This window comes from Cetorhinus maximus, chromosome 5 (assembly GCF_964194155.1).
Source record: "Cetorhinus maximus chromosome 5, sCetMax3.hap1.1, whole genome shotgun sequence".
NCBI classification, from domain to species: Eukaryota; Metazoa; Chordata; class Chondrichthyes; order Lamniformes; family Cetorhinidae; genus Cetorhinus; species Cetorhinus maximus.
In genome coordinates, this window is record NC_135883.1 from 75,072,710 (window position 1) to 75,089,887 (window position 17,178).

Sequence of the window (17,178 nt, forward strand, 5' to 3'; positions counted from 1 at the left end):
AATTATGGATTTGGTGAGCGGGTTATCATGGTTTTTAAGTAGGTGAAATGGGGAAGGGTGGAAAAAAATCAAAAGCAAAAGTCTGTGGTAGTACAGAAGGCAGGCGACAGTTAATGGCAAAAGGTTACTGAGATTTTCTAACCCTCAAGAAAAAGCAAATAAAAACAGAAAATGCTAGAAGTACTCAAAGATCTGGCAGCATCTGTGGAGAGAAAAACAGAGTTAATGTTTTGTATCCTTTCACCAAGGCCCCAAAGGCTTCTCCCAGGTGAAGAAGCGAGTTACATGAACTTCTTTCAATTTAGTATACTGCATTCGCTGCTCATAATGCGGTCTCCTCTACAGTGGGAGGCCAAAACACAGACTGGGTGAACGCTTTGTGGAACACCTCCGCTCAGTCCTCATGCATGACCCCAAGCTTCTAGTAGCCTGACATTTTACGCTTCCACCTTGCTCTCCGTGTTCAGCCTACTGCAGTGTTCCAATGAAGCTCAATGCAAGCTCAAGGAACAAGGCCTCATCTTTTGATTAGACACTTTACAGCCTTCAGGACTTAACACTGAGTTCAACAATTGCAGACTGTAATCTCTGCTCGCCTCCCCCCACCCCCATTTTGTTTCCTTCTCTTTGTGTGTGTTAGTCTTAATCTTGTTTTTCTCGTTTCTACTTTCACGTGGCAGCTGTTCATTATTCTTGCATTCATACCTACTCTGGACTCATCTTTTGTTTCTTTACTTGTCCCATTGCTACCCACTTTGGCTCTGCACCACCAACTCTTTTGCAGTTAAATGTCTCCTGTCTTTTGTCCTATCGCAGACTTTTGCTTTTGTTTTTTTTTCCACCCTTCCCCATTTCACCAAATTAAAAGTCAACACATTTCTAACTTTTTCCTGTTCTAATGAAAGGTCACAACTTGAAACGTTAACTCTGTTTCTCTCTCCACAGATGTTGCCAGACCTGCTGAGTATTTCTGCCATTTTCTGTTTTTACTTCAGATTTCCAGAATCTGTAGTATTTTGTTTTAAGAAAGAGTCAAAGTTGCCTAGGTATAGCAGGAATGGGGAAGTAGCACAAAGGACTGAAAAGACCCCAATTAAACACCTCAAAAAAAGCTTCACAGTTAAAATATAAATGCTGAAAATCTGAAATGAAACAGAAATGTTGGAAATGAACAAGTTTCATGAAGGGTCATACTCAAAATGTTAGGCAATCTTTCTCTTTCCGGCTCTGCATTTTCAGCATTTCACGTTTACATTTTGTCGAGTACTACAACAAAAGAAGGATGGATTGTATTTCATGGAAAGGTACATTTTAAATCAAAGTAACAATCTGCATAGCAACTGCAATATTTGGTCCAAAACTGACAAACTGGAGCTCTAAGTGGTCATATTCAGTTCAAATCCAACTGGATCCTTAATTTCTCGTCTTGGCTAAATTGGATAGGGACATGAATATAACTGAAAACTGAAACACCCAATAATTAACACAATCATTTGTGTTTTTTTGTGAGTGAAACGATAAAAAAACTTTATCTCATTTTCTCAATGGAAGATTCAAGATAAAGGTCTATGAGAGCAAATATGAGAAAATGAACAAAACTTCAAGGAATGTTTTGCAAAAAAATCTATATACAGTTTGAAATACTGCTGTCAATTATAGATCGAAGTGCAACACATCAATTTGTATTACTTACTTGCAGAACTCTGTGCAGATAATGGCGGAATAAGGATAGATGTACCATTTGGCAATGTTGATGTACTACCAGCAGGTATCAGAGGAACTGACATACCCAAAGGTGGCATGGAGGTCACTGATGTCAAAGATGATGTGGGACCCAAGGAAGCAAATGAAGGCATGTTTGGTGGGACTGATAGATTTGGCATACTTCCCATTCCTATATTGGAATTTAAATATGAACAATTTAAATTCATCACTATGGACAATTCCTTTAAATACTTGCTATTTTATAAAGGTAAGCAGAAGTTGATATATGGTTACCAGAAGAGTAGAGGCACAATTCTCAGTGTTGACATTAGGATTTCAGTAACAACAAAAAGTTGCATCTATGTAGTACCTTCAACCTTGCATCCCAAAGCACTTCACAGGAACTGTATCAGATAAAATTTGCACCGAGTCACATCGGGAGATATTAAGATACTTGACCAAATGGAGTGTCTTAAAGGAGAAGAGAGAGTTGGAGGTTTACTTATTGAATTCCAGAACTTAGGGCCAAGGTGGTTAAAGGCACAAGCAAGGGTGAAGGAAATCAGGGATGGTCATGAGGCCAGTATTGGAGGCATGCAACATTCTGGAAGGGTTGTAGGGCTAGAGGAGGTTACAGAGATAGAGAGGGGCCAGGCCAGGGAGAGATTTGAACACTAGGATGAGAATTTTACATTTGTGGAATTTCTGGACCAGGAGCCAATGTAGCTTAGTGAGCACAGGGCCGATGATGAGCTGCTTCAAATGGTGCAGGCTGCAGAGTTTTAGAGGAGCTCAAGTTTACTGAAGGTGTTAGATGGGAAGCCTGCTAGGGGAGTATCGACATAGAGGTAACAATTCTCTATTCTGGAGGTAACAAAAGCAGAAGAGAGTTTTAGCAGAAGATGGGCAGACGCATGGACAGATGATATTACACAGACGGAGGTAGGTGGTCTTGACGATAGGGCAAGTATGGGGGTATGGGGTTGGAAGCTCAGGATCAAAAAGAATGCAGAGGTTGCAAATAGTCTGGTTCAGCTACAAACAGTGACCAGAGAGAGGGATGGAGTCATTGGCTAATGAATAGTGTTCATGTTGGAGATGGCAGATAATGGTTTAATCTTCCCAGTATAAAACTGGGGGGAAATTGTGGGTCTGGACCAATCAGGTTTTGTACAACATCCATTTAAAGTATTCTAAACACCCTGGAGAATAGTTAGAGGTTTTATTCTCTGACTTGGGCAGTGTTTGGAGAGAACACATTAAGCTACCTATTATTAAACTGTAGTAATCATGATAACTGGCATCCAATTGAATTATTAAAAAATCTAAAAACATCTGGTAAAAATAAGGCAGAGTTTAAGACTTTAAAATGGGAAATGAATTAAGGCTGTGTCACCTGGTTCAATTACACCCACAGTCTATCCCACTTCACTTGAAGACTATAGTTAGTCTCAATTCTTGATGCACATTGCTACAGGTGCTCGATTAGTAAAATACAGATACGTATTGCCTCAAATGTACCTTTTTTAATGCCAATATAATAAATACAGCATCAACACGGCACTAAAATATTATATGAGAGACCAAGTACAATGCTTTAATAATCTATTCTACACTTATTCAGAGGATTTTATTTACCAAATCGTGCAGAGCTTAAAGGTGAAGGGATTGGTGGCTGTTTCATAACAAGTGGAAGTGTGGTGGGCACCGGGTGACCTTGAAGGGTCATCTTGATTAGTTTCATAGCTATGGAGAATTCCTGCTGGTCCATCTTTCCATCCTTGTTCAAGTCTGCCAGGGTCCTTTATAGAAGGAAAAACAAATCTACAATTATATAGCAGACTTTGTTGGATTCTAGGCACTACTCACAGAGCTAAAATATAATCAACATAATATTTAAATATTCAATTAGCTTCTGAGAAATCACATGGATAATACACATTTCTCCCAAAACCCATTCAATTTTCAAGGCAGAAATTAGATTTTAACGGTCTGAGACCATTCTGCACACGACACCGAAAACAACAACTTGCAGTTACACATAGCACTTTAATGCAGAAAAATATTCCAAGGCACTCCACAGGGCTATAATCTGACAAAAATAATAGGACGGTGAGATATGGATATCCCTTCCTAACTTCACTGTGCATATGTCTACACCAGATGGACTGCAGCGGTTATGGAAGGCAGCTCACCACCACCTTCTTAAGGGCAATTAGAGATGGGCAACAAATGAGGCCTTGCCAACGAAGCTCACACTCAATAAAAGATTAAAAAAGAGATATTAGAGATGACCAAAAGTTTGGTTGAAGGGTTAAGTTTTATGAAGAATGAAAAAGGTGAGGCAGGCATAGATTTGGAGGGGTTTAAAGAGAAGGCCTGGATTTTTCCTATGGCGGGCAGGCTGGGCGGGAACGGATGGGGGCAGGCCCGGAGTCAATCATCACCCACGAGGAGGGAGAGTTGGGGCCTGTGCTCTTTCGCGCATGTGCGCAAAAAAGCACAGCAATCTCCCTGAGGCACGAAGCTGCCTCAGGGAGAATGAATGGATATGAGAAAAATTAAATAATCGATTAAAAAATGTATTTAACCATGTCCCAACTCATGTGGCACAGTCACATGTTTGTAAAGGTGGGAAAATTTATTTAATTGTTTTATAAAAGCTTCAGGAAACCTCATCCCGCCCATGGATGAGGTTTCCTGAAAACCGCGAAGGCCGCTTGGGCTTTTCGCCTGCCTGCTAACCTTAAGGTTGGACGGGCAGCATTCTTAAATACTTTAATTAATCTCTTAATGGCCTTAATAGGCCCTTGAAATTTCAGCAGGCGCGCAGCCGAATCCGGCGCATGCCCGCCGAACGAAATATCGCTGTGACGTGTGATGATGTTGGGACGTGCACCCGACATCATTGCGCGTGGGCGTATCAGGCCTGCCCCAGGATGTCAACTGGAAGATTCTGCCCATAAATTCAAAAGGGAAAAGAACATAAGTGTAAAGTAAGAAAGTAGCTACAACAGAAGGGCTGTCCTTTAGCAGCAGCATGGAATATTCCCTATGAATGAGAGCTGGCAAGTTATATTGTCCCTGCAACTAAACCAAAAGAGGATTGCTCCAAGCATAAGCCCAGTTTTAAAAAAGTTTGAGTAACAAGTATGCAATAATAGGCTCTTTCATAAATTTTGAAATTTATTCACTATAGAAAATCAAAACATTTAGCACGTGGGGTATATTTCATTTATTGAATATATCCAACACCATGCTCCATACGGCTTTAAGAGAATGTGTAAAATACTATTTTATGTGGAGTGATTTGATATTTTATCAAGCATTATTGTTTTCTTGCTATTATTTTACAACAACAACTAACATTTATAAAGCACCTTTAATCTAGCAAAAAACCTCTCACATTGCTTCACAGGAGTATTGCCAGGCAGAATTTAACACAAAGCTACATAAAGAGATATTAGTACAGATGACCAAAAGCTTGGTCAAAGAGGTTGGTTTAAGAAGTGACATAAAGGAGGAAGGCAGAGAGGTGCAGCAAGGGAATTCCAGAGCTCAGGTCCCAGCAGCTGAAGGCATGGCCATCAATGAAATGAAGGAAATCGGGAATACGCACAAGGCCAGAATTGGATGAGCACAGAGATCATGCAAGGTATTAGGGCTGGAAGGAGTAGGGAGGCTGTAGTCATGGAAATATTTGAACACAAGGAGAAGTTAGATTTAATATCTATACAGATGCTTCCATTAGGATTTCAGTGAAGTTTACTGTGGAAATTATATTATGTTTAAATTGTGGAGAAAAAACCAGCAGTAAAATCATAGATTTTGTCCTTACAAATGGCGAGAGCACTGTGAGCTATATAACTAAGTGCAGCACTGGTGAATGCATATCCATTACTGGTAGCGGCAATGGTGAGAATATTCTGAGATGTCAAATAAAGAATAGCACACATGAATCATATTAAAACAACATCATGTCATTTTGGCCCCAATGCATGAAACATGCCCAAGCAAAGTACACACATTGAAAACAATAACATGATAACAGGTTTTAGTGCAACATTCCATTAAAGTTTTACAAACACAAAATATACAAAAGACAAATAGCAAATTAACTAGTTTTTTTTAACAATGAGAAAGATCCAATAACTGACCAGCAACCAGATCATTTAGGAAATACAAAGATTTTCTTCTTGAGTGGAATAAACAGGGTGTGACAAAAGTTTTCTTACTGAGAGGGCAGGTTGGCCTGGTTAGTTTAAATGGTGGTTACTACAAATAAAGTTAGGCAGTTGAGGTGTCAGTCACTTCTTTGGTCACCAGTTTGAAAAACCCTTTAGTAGGACAAAGCCCCAGTCACAATTTGAACATATTAGGTTGGGTTATAAATTTTACATTTTATTTACTCATTTCAATGCTAGAAGTTAAATATGAAAAATAGATCATTGTAAAAGCAGTGACCTATCACAAGGTCAGTTTTCAGTACTCACCATATTTCAGCTAGTACTAGCTTTGGCAAACCAGATTGCAGAAAGAAATTTCGAGCTTGGTCACCTGTTAAGCATTAAAATAAATATATTTTAATAATAGGGAAAGAATTTATAAATCACTATAAAACCACAGCTCCATCTCATTGTGAAATTGTGAAATATAAATGGGCTTAAAATTTACCAGAAAAATTTCTTAATGCAAAAATTCTGTATTTTCCATTGGCTTGCCCCTAGACTTATAGAAACTCAGCATCTACTTTCTACCATCGACATTTTGATTTTTTATCTTTATGCTATCATGTGCTTATGTTTTATGAACCAATAATCATTAAGGAATGTTACGTACACCTATCACAAATTACAGAGGTCGCATAAGTTCTTATTTTCGCATAATAGGTTAATAATCTGATTCCTTTTGAGTTCTCAGCCTTGTGATGGCTGTGTTAGCCTTTCTTGTACCTGTTAATCAGGTTCTGCTTGTTTTCTAATTTGACACTTATTATAGTGGCTTTCACTGAATTCACAAAGGTCGGCTGCACTAACACGCAACAATGATGCCATTGCTTTCCTTGCTGTGCATCTTCAGTTACGCAGGTTTAATTACAGTGAACTAAAACCAGAACAAGGGCAAGTTATAAATGCTTTGTCAGTGTAAGTTGGTCAAAAACTCATTATCGATAAATGTACCACTCACACCTTTAGAAAACATAGCTTCTTCAGCACAACCCAATTTAAATTAACTTTTTGTTACAGAATTAATCTGGACAGTCACTGTTCTCAGGTTCCAAGCTTTATAGCTGATGCTTTCTTTGTAAAAAAAAAGTCACACAATGTATATTATCCCAAGCAACCAACCCATGTGTAGTATTAGGCAGAGCATGATTAAATCATTACCTTTAACCACCAAAATAAATAAAACAGTCTGCAGTTCTAATGGTTAAAGTTGGAATAAATTGTGAAATCAAAAATATATATGGACTACAAAACATATATATAGACTACTGCCCATTCAAAACAAAGTTTATTTTATTCTAGTTGTGGACAAATAAATTCCGTGAAATTCATTATTATCCCAGTTAACTGAAATAGATGGGTATGAAATATTTACTATCACAGCTAATTTACCAACCAGTCATTCTCCACAATACATTTTATTCCACTAACCACTCTTGAAACAACACAATAATTGCAAAGAGGCGGATATGCTGCACTAAAAGCAAAAAATAAAAAGATGCCTTTTTCAAATACTCATTGGTGTGTAGAAGAACAGGGCAACCCAAGGTGAACTGGCGCCAAACTGTCAGTAGAGATCTCCAGCTGGTCAACAGACGCTGGAGTGATACACAAACATTGACTGTGGACAGGAGAGAATGGAGTGCTTTGTCTACCTCATGCTTCTCCGGTTGTATGAACGACTAAGACTAAGTTATTGGTGTGGATTTTCTACCTTGGAGACTCAAAACATAGTGTAGTACAAACTGTGTCTTGTAACGGAACCATAGTTAGATGTATTATTAGTGCAGCCAGCTCAGATCGGGCTGCTGCAGTATCGAGGGGAGACAGTGGCATCATGATAATGTCACTGAATCCAGAGGCCCAGCCTAATGTCCTGGAGGAAATTGCCCAGGTATGTCTAGTCCAGAAAGAGCAGAACAAATCCTATCCGGCCAATTACCATCCCAGCGGCCTTCTCTTGATCATCAGCAAAGCAATGGAAGGGGTCATTGACAGTGCTATCAAGCTGCACTTACTCACCAATAATCCGGTCGCTGGTGTACGATTTGGGTTCCGCAAGGGCCAGTCAGCTCCTGACCTCATTACAACCTTAGTCCGAACATGGAGAAAAAAGCTGAACTCAAGAGGTGAGGTGAGAGTGACTGTCCTTGACACCAAGGCAGCATTTGTCCGAGTGTGACATTAAGGAGCCCTGGCAAAATTGAAGTCAATGGGGATTGGGGGAAAACTCTCCACTGTCTGAAGTCATACCAAGCACAAAGGAAGATGGTTGTGGTAGTTGGAGGCCAATCATCTCAGTCCTAGTACATAGCTGCAGGAGTTCCTCATGATAGTGCTCTAGGCCCAATCATCTTCTGCTGCTTCATCAGTGACCTTCTTTCCACCATAAGATCAGAAGTGGTGAATGCACAATGTTTAATGCCATTCGCGACTCCGCAGATACTAAGCAGTTCCTGCCAATGTGAAGCAAGACCTGGGAAACATTAGGCTTGGGCTGATAAGTGGCAAGTAACATTCGTGCCACATAAGTGCCAGGCAATGACCATCTCAAACAAGTGAGAAACTAACCATCTCCCCTTGACATTCAATGGCATTACTGCTGGATAGCTGAATCCCCCACTATCAACATCCTGGGGGTTACTATTGATCAGAAACTGAACTGGACCAGCCATATAAATACAGTGGCTACAAAAGTAGGTCAGAGGCTGGGAATTCTGAGGCAAATAACACATCTCCTGACTCCCCAAAGTCTGTCCACCATCTACAAGGAAAAGTCAGATGAAATACTCTCCACTTGCCTGGATCCGTGAGACTCCAACAACATTCAAGACGATCGACACCATCCAGGCTGTCTGATCAGTACCCCATCCACCAACATAAACATATACTCCCTCCACCACCAACGTAAATGGCAGCAATGTGTACTGTATACAAGATGCACCATAACTACTCACCAGGCTACTTCAACAGCACCTTCCAAACCTGCGAGCTCTACCACCTAGAAGGACAAGGGCAGCAATGCATGGGAACACCACCACCTGAAAGTTCCCCTCCAAGCTACACATCGTCCTGACTTCAAACTATATCCCAATTCTTTCACTGTTGCAGGATCAAAATCCTGGAACTCCTTTCCCAGCAGCGCTGAGCGTACCTGCACCAGATGGACTGCAGTGGTTCAAGAAGACAGCTAACTACCGGCTTCTCTGGAGAAATTTGGGATGGGCAACAAATGCTGGCCTTGCCAGCATTGCTCACATTCCATGAAAGACTAAAAGAAATTCTGAATCAACACTACAACAAAAGCATAATATGGAAACGGTTAGTAGCCCATTCACTATTTTTCAATAAAGAAACATGTGTAATGAGCAATGGCTTATGGTGCAAGACATTCCCACGTTAGAGAAGAGTGGTGGTGAAGTCATGAAAAATTAGTCAATTAGTCATGCGTAAATAGCAGATTTTAAATGCCTGTAACTTGAAAGAAGGAGTCCTGCAGTTTTGAGATGTAGGAAAGAATTATAATTTATTTCAAACTGCCTGTTACAAACTATTACTCTTAAAACAAAAAGAGGCCTTTTAACAAAAACTGATTAACAGTAATACATTGGAATCATTAATTGGTATTACACTGATAAAACATCAAAAACAGTTACTATGTTATCATAGGAAAAAAGCTATTTATTTTTCACAAATAAAGAGAATCTATACAAACTTGTTTCAAATTGAGTCCTCAAATTAAAAACATTTTTTATTTAAACAGTTTTCAGTCAAGCAGTATTGAACTCAAGATTCAGGCTGCCAAAAGTATATCCTGGTGCATAAAGAAGAGGAAAGAGAAATATTAAAAAGCTGTTAGTATTTACTGGTTTATATGAATACCCTAAATCTGTTTAAAAGTTATCAGTAACTGACTGATGTGATTACAGAATGACGAGCAAGGTAATAGTCATGCTACAGTTATAATTCTTCTACCAATCTTTCACTAGGGTCGACCATGAGACTAGGGCACTAAATTACACTGCGCTCCTTGTAAATGCTTGCACAAAAATTCCTGTCCCAGTATTTGAGTGTTGACCTCAGCCCTTTTATAAAATTAATACTTGCCCAGTAGGCAATTTAAAATACTTTTTAAACTTCAGTTTCAAAGATTAAATATTTCCATCAAAGTTGGTTGTAGTTATACAACAACCAGCGAGAAATACCTCCTTAAGATGTTCTCACATAAATTCTGATCCATTGGTCTGGATTTTGTGGTCAGCTCACCTCGAAAAAAGCTGCCCACAAAGATCCAATGATCTCTGTGGTCTGGACTTTCCCCTCACAATTTTATTCTGGTGTCAAGTCGATGGGATCTCTGGCATCCAGAAAAGTGACATTATTAAGCAGGGTAAGCAGCTAATTACACTGAAGAATTCCCACAAACAGCAAACCAAGAAGTAAAATTTACAGATTATTCCTTCACTTTTTATACATTTTACAAAGAGAGAAATAAAGATTGGGGAATACCTATTATAAGCTGAAATACCATAAACATTGTTTAAGAAATAATTTCTATTAGATTAAAAAAACTATGGAATTTTTGTCATAATGGAAAAACGGCATTACACAGCTATAAATAGACAGCACCTTCCAAACCCATGACCACTACCACCTAAAAGGACAAAGGCAGCAGATAGATGGGAACACCACCACCTGGAAGTGCCCCTCCAAGTCACTCACCATCCTGACTTGGAAATATTTTGCGGTTCCTTCACTGTCACTGGGTCAAAATCCTGGAACTCCCTTCCAAACAGAACTGTGGGTGTACCTGCACCACATGGACTGCAGCGATTCAAGAAGGCAGCTCACCACCGCTTTCTCAAGAGCAAGTAGGGATGGGCAATAAATGCTGGCCCAGCCAGCGAAGCCCACATCCCATGAATAAATAAATAAAAACAATTTACGAAGAGAAAAATAAAGATTGGGGAATACCTATTATAAGCTGAAATATCATAAACATTGTTGAAGAAATAATTTCTATTAAATCTATGGAATTTTTATCATAATGGAAAAACGGCCTTACACAACTATAAAATTAGATTTTCAGGGCCAGAGAGGTGATTCAATCATAATTATGCCTCAGTAGGGCATTAAAAACTCAATTATGCCTCATTAACAAGGTGTAACTTCTTTGCAGGGTTTCACAGCAATATTACAGCACAAAAGGGGAAGTTCTTGTCAGTTCACTGATGTCTTAAAGATTGCCACCTATAGAGACTTCAACAGCACAGCAGATCACTGGCAGCAACTTATGGATATTCACATTTAACAGCACATGTGCAGATGCTAGAAGTTGCTGTAAGTTTCACAGGTTAATGATTAAAAACATTCACAGTCTCACCGTCATTATAACTGCAAAATCTGGGCCATTGATTTATAATCGATTGTACTCCTTAAAGTGCAGTTATACCACAGATTCTATATTAGTATCCACACTGACTCAGCTCAAGAACTGCAGCCTAGAAGTCTTGGACAGTCATACCAAAAACATGCTAAAGCACATGTTTTATTTTGACACACTGGGGTACTCTCAAAGTTCTATGGGACACATACCTGAAAGTAACCCTCCAAGTGGTTTAAGACTTAAAAATTGCTGGTCATGTTTGACTCGTTCATCAGAGGTGATAGCCCACATATTTGGACCACCTGTAAAACAAACAGACACGCAAGTAAACACATAGATCATTTCCAATTACACAGTACTTCACAAAAGCATGGACTTTAGAATCGGCATGTGGGGTATAATTATACCTGCTATCCTTCATTCTCCATCTTGAAACCAAGACAGTCACTGAGTCCATGCTCTCAACCTCACGCTCTCCACTACCCTCAGCCTTGGCTCCATGTCAGACTGGAACCCAAGAGAGTTTCCAACCCTTTAACTCTAGAAATCTGACTCGATTCTCTTGACTCTGGCCCCAGTCTCAAGATTCCCTATTACTCGCACTACAGTCCATAATCTATCAGAGTAGGGAGCACTGTCAGAGCAAATAAAAACAAAGTGCTGAAAAAACTCAGCAGGTCTGGCAGGATATGTGGAGAAAGAATCAGAGTTAACATTTCAAGTCCAATATGACTCTTTTTTGGGCAATATGCATTCTTCTCTGAAGAAGAGTCGTATTGGACTTGAAACGTTAACTCTATTTCTCCCACCACAGATGCTGCCAGACCTGCTGAGTTTTTTCAGCACTTTCTGTTTTTAGTGCAAATCTCCAGCTTCCGCTGTATTTTGCCTCTATTTTACAGTTAGAGTAAAGTTCTGTGACTCATTGGCTGGGAACTTCCTGAAACCTGAAGTTTTACAGTATTTCCAATTAAGTTATGGTAACAGAATGGGCATCGCTCCAAGGAAATTCCCAGCAATTAACTTTAATGGCACCCTACTTATATGACTCAATCTCATCTATCAAAATTCAGCATGCTTTATAAATATGTTCACCAGGTGGCGATGCAGCGATCCTTTCCTAGGAGAACATCAGACGTGATTGTGGAGATGATCAAATGCAGGGTCACTCAGTCCACAAGGTGCAGAAAAGTCCAGGAATAAAACTATATGTATTCCAAAGAAAACTGCCTAATTCCATGGAAATTGAATTAAACTTGGGAACTACAGGCCAGTCAGTTTAATGCCAGTGATGACAAATATGTTTAAATCTATACTAAAATAAATTAAAGAGAATCTAAAGATAAAAAGAATAAAAAGTCAGCATGGATTCTGAAAGTCTTAACTCATCCGATAGAAATCTTTGAAGAGGTAACAGAAAGAATAGACGAGAGGAATGCAGTAGATGCCATACAACTTGACTTTTCAAAAGGCTTTGATAAGGGACCATATGATAGGCTCGTGACATGCGGAGTCAGGAGGCAAATACCTAAATGGTTAGCAAATTGGCTTAAAAAAAACAGGAAGCAAAAAGTAGGGACAAAGGGTAGTTATTCAGATTCAAGAAATGTAGAAAGCAGTGTTCCACAAAGATCAGTGCTGGAACTATTGTTATTCATAATTTATTTTAATTATTTGGATGTAGGATCAAGTAGTTCAATAGCAATATTTGCAGATGATGCCAAACTAGTGGGCATAGCTAACACCGAAAGAATAAAGAATAGAAAAATACATCAGTAAACTTGCAAATTGGACAATTAAATAGCAAATTAACTTTAGCATAATAAATGTGGGGTGATACATTTTGGTCGGAATAAAAGAAACATAACCTACATCTTAGAAAATAAGAAACTGAAAGAAGTAGAAGAGCAAAGGAATCTAGGGATATGTAAATCAGTAAAAGCAGCATTACAGGTTAGTAAAACAATTAAAAATACTAACAAAACACTGGGATTTATTTCTAAGAGTATGGAATTCAAAAGCAGTGAAGTTATTGTGTAGGACTCTGGTTAGGCTACACTTAAGAGTACTGTGCACAGTTCTAATCTCCATACTTTAATAAGGGCATGGAAGCTCTGGAGAAATAAAATTTACAAGGATGGCTGCAGAACTGAGAGATTACAGCTATTGGGAAAAATTGAATAGGCTGAAGCTTTCCTCTTTAGAAAAGAGAAGACTCAGAGAAGACCTGATGGCAGTTTTTAAAAAAATTATGACTAGGTTGGACAGCATAGATGTGTGGAAAATGTTTCCACTAATGGGAGAATCCAAAACCAGGTGCCATAAATATAATATAGTTACTGATAAATCCAACAGAGAAATTGGAGCTTTTTTTTAAACTCAATGGGTTAGAATGTGGAACTTGTTACCACAATAAGTGATTGGGGCAAATAGCTTGGTTGCTTTCAAAAGGAAACTAAAAGAATAAATGAGAGAAAAAATGGAGTATAAACATCAGCGCAGGCTAGATGGGCTAAGTGGCCTGTTTCAGTACTGCACATTCTATATAATAACTGCCAACACAGCAGATCTGATTAGCATCTCATATTACATGGAAGGTAGACTGCACAAAAAAGTTACAGGAACATGCAGAACTTTATCAGACACAATTCTATGAAATGAGTTGATGACTTACGCAGTAATTCACTTATCCCTGCACACAATTCATGTCCTGGGATGAACACACAATGACTCCCACCCACCACCCCAAGTAAAAATTCAGCGGCGTCTTTTCCAACTGAGAAGTGTTCACTGTCTGACAGCATCATTCTTCTAGCATTTCCCTATTTTGCCCCTCATAGGGTGTATGTATGTTGACCTCAGAAGCCCCCTTTTAATCTGATGTTTTCTTCTCAATGATTCATAAATTGTGGGAAACCGTTTAAGTTCTGTTTGACACTAGCAACCACAAATTTGATTACTAAATAAAGCTGTAACTTGGGCCTACAGCATTTTAAACGTGACTTGACAATTTTACAATGTTGATATTTCAGACCGGTTAGCCAAGAAAATTAGGAGTTCTAGTTTTACAAAGTTTTCAAAGGAATTTACAAATGGGTTATCGTTAAAGAACATATATTTTGCTACTTCCAGTTTCAAGAATTTAAGACTGCATACACTGGTCTGGGACTGTTATCTATTTTGAGTGTGCAGCATCAGTAGCCTGTATTTATGCTGTCATTCAACTTGAAATGCTGGCTCTGAGCCTAGAAAGTGTGCATTCCAAAGCTATCAATAGTATGATGATGCACATGTGATTTTTCCTGAGCATTTCATGCAAAATAGGATGGGAACCTAACAATATACAAAACAACTGGACTCTGAGGGGAAACCCACTTGCAGCTGGTATTCCTCATGCCATCCAAAATACAAATTCCAGCAAGGCACTTGCACACTGGGATATAGTGTGAAACCCCTCATTCCATTTGTTTTAATTTACTTGACAATCAGATCATCTATGTGACTTCTGATTATACTGCCACTTCTGTATCAGTGAATTGGGAACAGTTCCAAATGTGTTAAAAGTGGCAATATAACTGCACCCCAACTTATGAGGAAAGATTGAGGAAGTTGTTCTCTGTAAAAGGGGGTTTTGAACTGACCTAACTGGAATCCTCAAACAATGAACAAAGTTGACCTGACTAAAGGGCCACTATGGAGAAGTGTTTTAGTCTTTGTTAGTCACAGCACACAGAGTTAATATTTGGTTACTGCTAGTAATTTCTGCAAGTTACAAGAATATACATCACATTTGATGCACAAAAAGGGTCATCAGATGCATTGTGCCCCAGAAGCAGTTTGAGATATCTTTTGCATCATTCTGTTCAATTTTGTCAGCTTGATATTTTGACCAGGTGAAGGATAAGAGATGCCCTTATTATTCTAAATGACAAATGGCACTTGTATGGACAAACCCATCCTATGTATTGACAACCTGTGAATGGCTGTTTAGAAAACTCTGTTACGTATAAATGCATCTTATGTCATTGTTTTCAGTATTTCACTAAAGGATTTTGAACAAATGATTCACTTTATGTCAGTCTCAAGCCAGCAGAAATACGATGTCACACCACCAAGAAGTGAGCAACTGTATTTCAAGGAGCAATTTTATATAGAGTTAGCACGAGAAAAGCATCTTTGCTGTTCATTCATTTTGATGAAAATAGTAAAGACTTTAATTGCTGTTAATGTGTTCTTTGCATTAAATACAGCTCAAATTATCTGCTTAATGTTAATTAGTTTAACTGTTGGTTTATAGCCTGAACCACACTTTCTTCCTATCACACTTTCCTGCCATAATTCTGCCACACATAATTACTATCGAACTTTGTCAAACACATTACACTTTAACCATCTTTCTGCTAGTTATCTTGATTGGTTTATTTTAACATGTAACTCTGGTGCTCCCATTGCCACTTCAAACTTCACTTCCCAGTCGCTTCAGAATTGTCTTTATTCAGCTGTTCATTTCAGTTCCCCCCTCATTTTCTCTCAGAATGGCCACTTGGGCAAAGTAGCCACTGAACCATAATCCAAAGAGTCAACATCTTGTGGAAAATAAGGGAGCGAAGAAAACAAACAACAAAAAAACGTGCATGTGACTGACCTAATGCACTTGGAACAAAAGGGTCATGTTGATATACTAGCTCTCCACAATGAGGAACCCTCTTCCTCACCCCATAAAGATATCAAGCTAATAATAAAAGACAGCTGTTAATTTGCACCAATGATTGTCTGTAACACCAACCAAAATTAGAATATTGCAAGCTCATCCTTGGCTTGGGAAAATAAGGTCCTCTTATCTTAAAATTTTCAATGCCCAGGGGATCATAGCTTACGCCTTACCACTGAAGTTCTCATTATTGGTTTTATGTGGGAATATGATGGAGATTAGCAGCTGTTCGGCTTGAATGCAGGAAGCAGGAGCTGAAACAAGTTTGGCATATTGGGCCTCATATTTTTGATTGATCTTGACACCAGAGTGTAGAAACTTCATAAATTTTTATTGTTAGTGAGGTGAGATTGAGCTGGCATGGGATAATTAGGATAAAAACCCAAACAAAACTTACAACTATAACAAAGGATAGTGAGATATCACTGCCCTAATTTATCAGAACTTGTGTTACCGTTCCTGAGGTTATAGAATCATAGACTGGTTACAGCACAGGAAGAGATACTTTGGCCCATGATGTCTGCTAGCCCTCTGAAGGCGCAATTCACCTAGTATCACTGCCCTACCTCTGAAGCTCTGAATACTCTGAAGCTATCACTGTTGTAGATATCTTCTGGCAACCTTTTGAAATAGGTGCTTTTTCTTGCTAAAAACAGCACTGGAAAATCAAATGTTTTATTATTTTATGCCACTCAGTCAGCATCAAGCACATTCTTTCTGCTAGCCTTCAACATTGTATTCAACAACTTTAGATCGTAATCTCTGTCCCCATTTTGTTTCATTTTTCTTTGCTTTTTTTTCTTTCATTTCTCTCTTATTTCCTTTACTTTGCTTTCGGATGGTAACTATTCACACTTCCCCAGACACACCTTAAGTTTCTTTACTTGCCCCATTACCATTCCCTTTGGCCTGGTACCATGAAACCTTTGGTCATTTAATCTTTTCTGCCATCCACTCTATCACCGACCTCCCTTTTGTTCTTGTTTCCACCAACCACACTGCAACTCCCCCACCCAACCGCCAACTTTCACTTGCTCAAAACCTATTACATTTCTTACTTTTCCCAGTTCTGAAGAAAGTTCACAGATCTGAAACATTAATTCTGTTCCTATCTATAGATGCAACCAGGCTTGCTGAGTATTCCCAGCATT

At 38.9% G+C, this 17,178-nt stretch overlaps 1 protein-coding gene across 11 annotated transcripts in view; it reads right to left on the reverse strand.

Annotated features, from left to right (window-relative positions):
• LOC144680734 (intersectin-2-like) overlaps nucleotides 1-17,178 on the reverse strand; it is a 217,153-nt gene that overhangs the window by 131,015 nt on the left and 68,960 nt on the right. For 7 of the 11 annotated variants that reach the window (XM_078542045.1, XM_078542037.1, XM_078542036.1 and 4 more), the window contains 4 exons: nucleotides 11,526-11,618; nucleotides 6,198-6,261; nucleotides 3,343-3,506; nucleotides 1,694-1,894 (listed from right to left, as the gene is read on the reverse strand). In XM_078542045.1, coding sequence (XP_078398171.1) covers nucleotides 1,694-1,894; nucleotides 3,343-3,506; nucleotides 6,198-6,261; nucleotides 11,526-11,618 — 522 coding nt within the window. The remainder of the gene's footprint in view (nucleotides 1-1,693; nucleotides 1,895-3,342; nucleotides 3,507-6,197; nucleotides 6,262-11,525; nucleotides 11,619-17,178) is intronic. The other 4 variants (XM_078542042.1, XM_078542040.1, XM_078542039.1 and 1 more) reach the window with 2 other exon arrangements.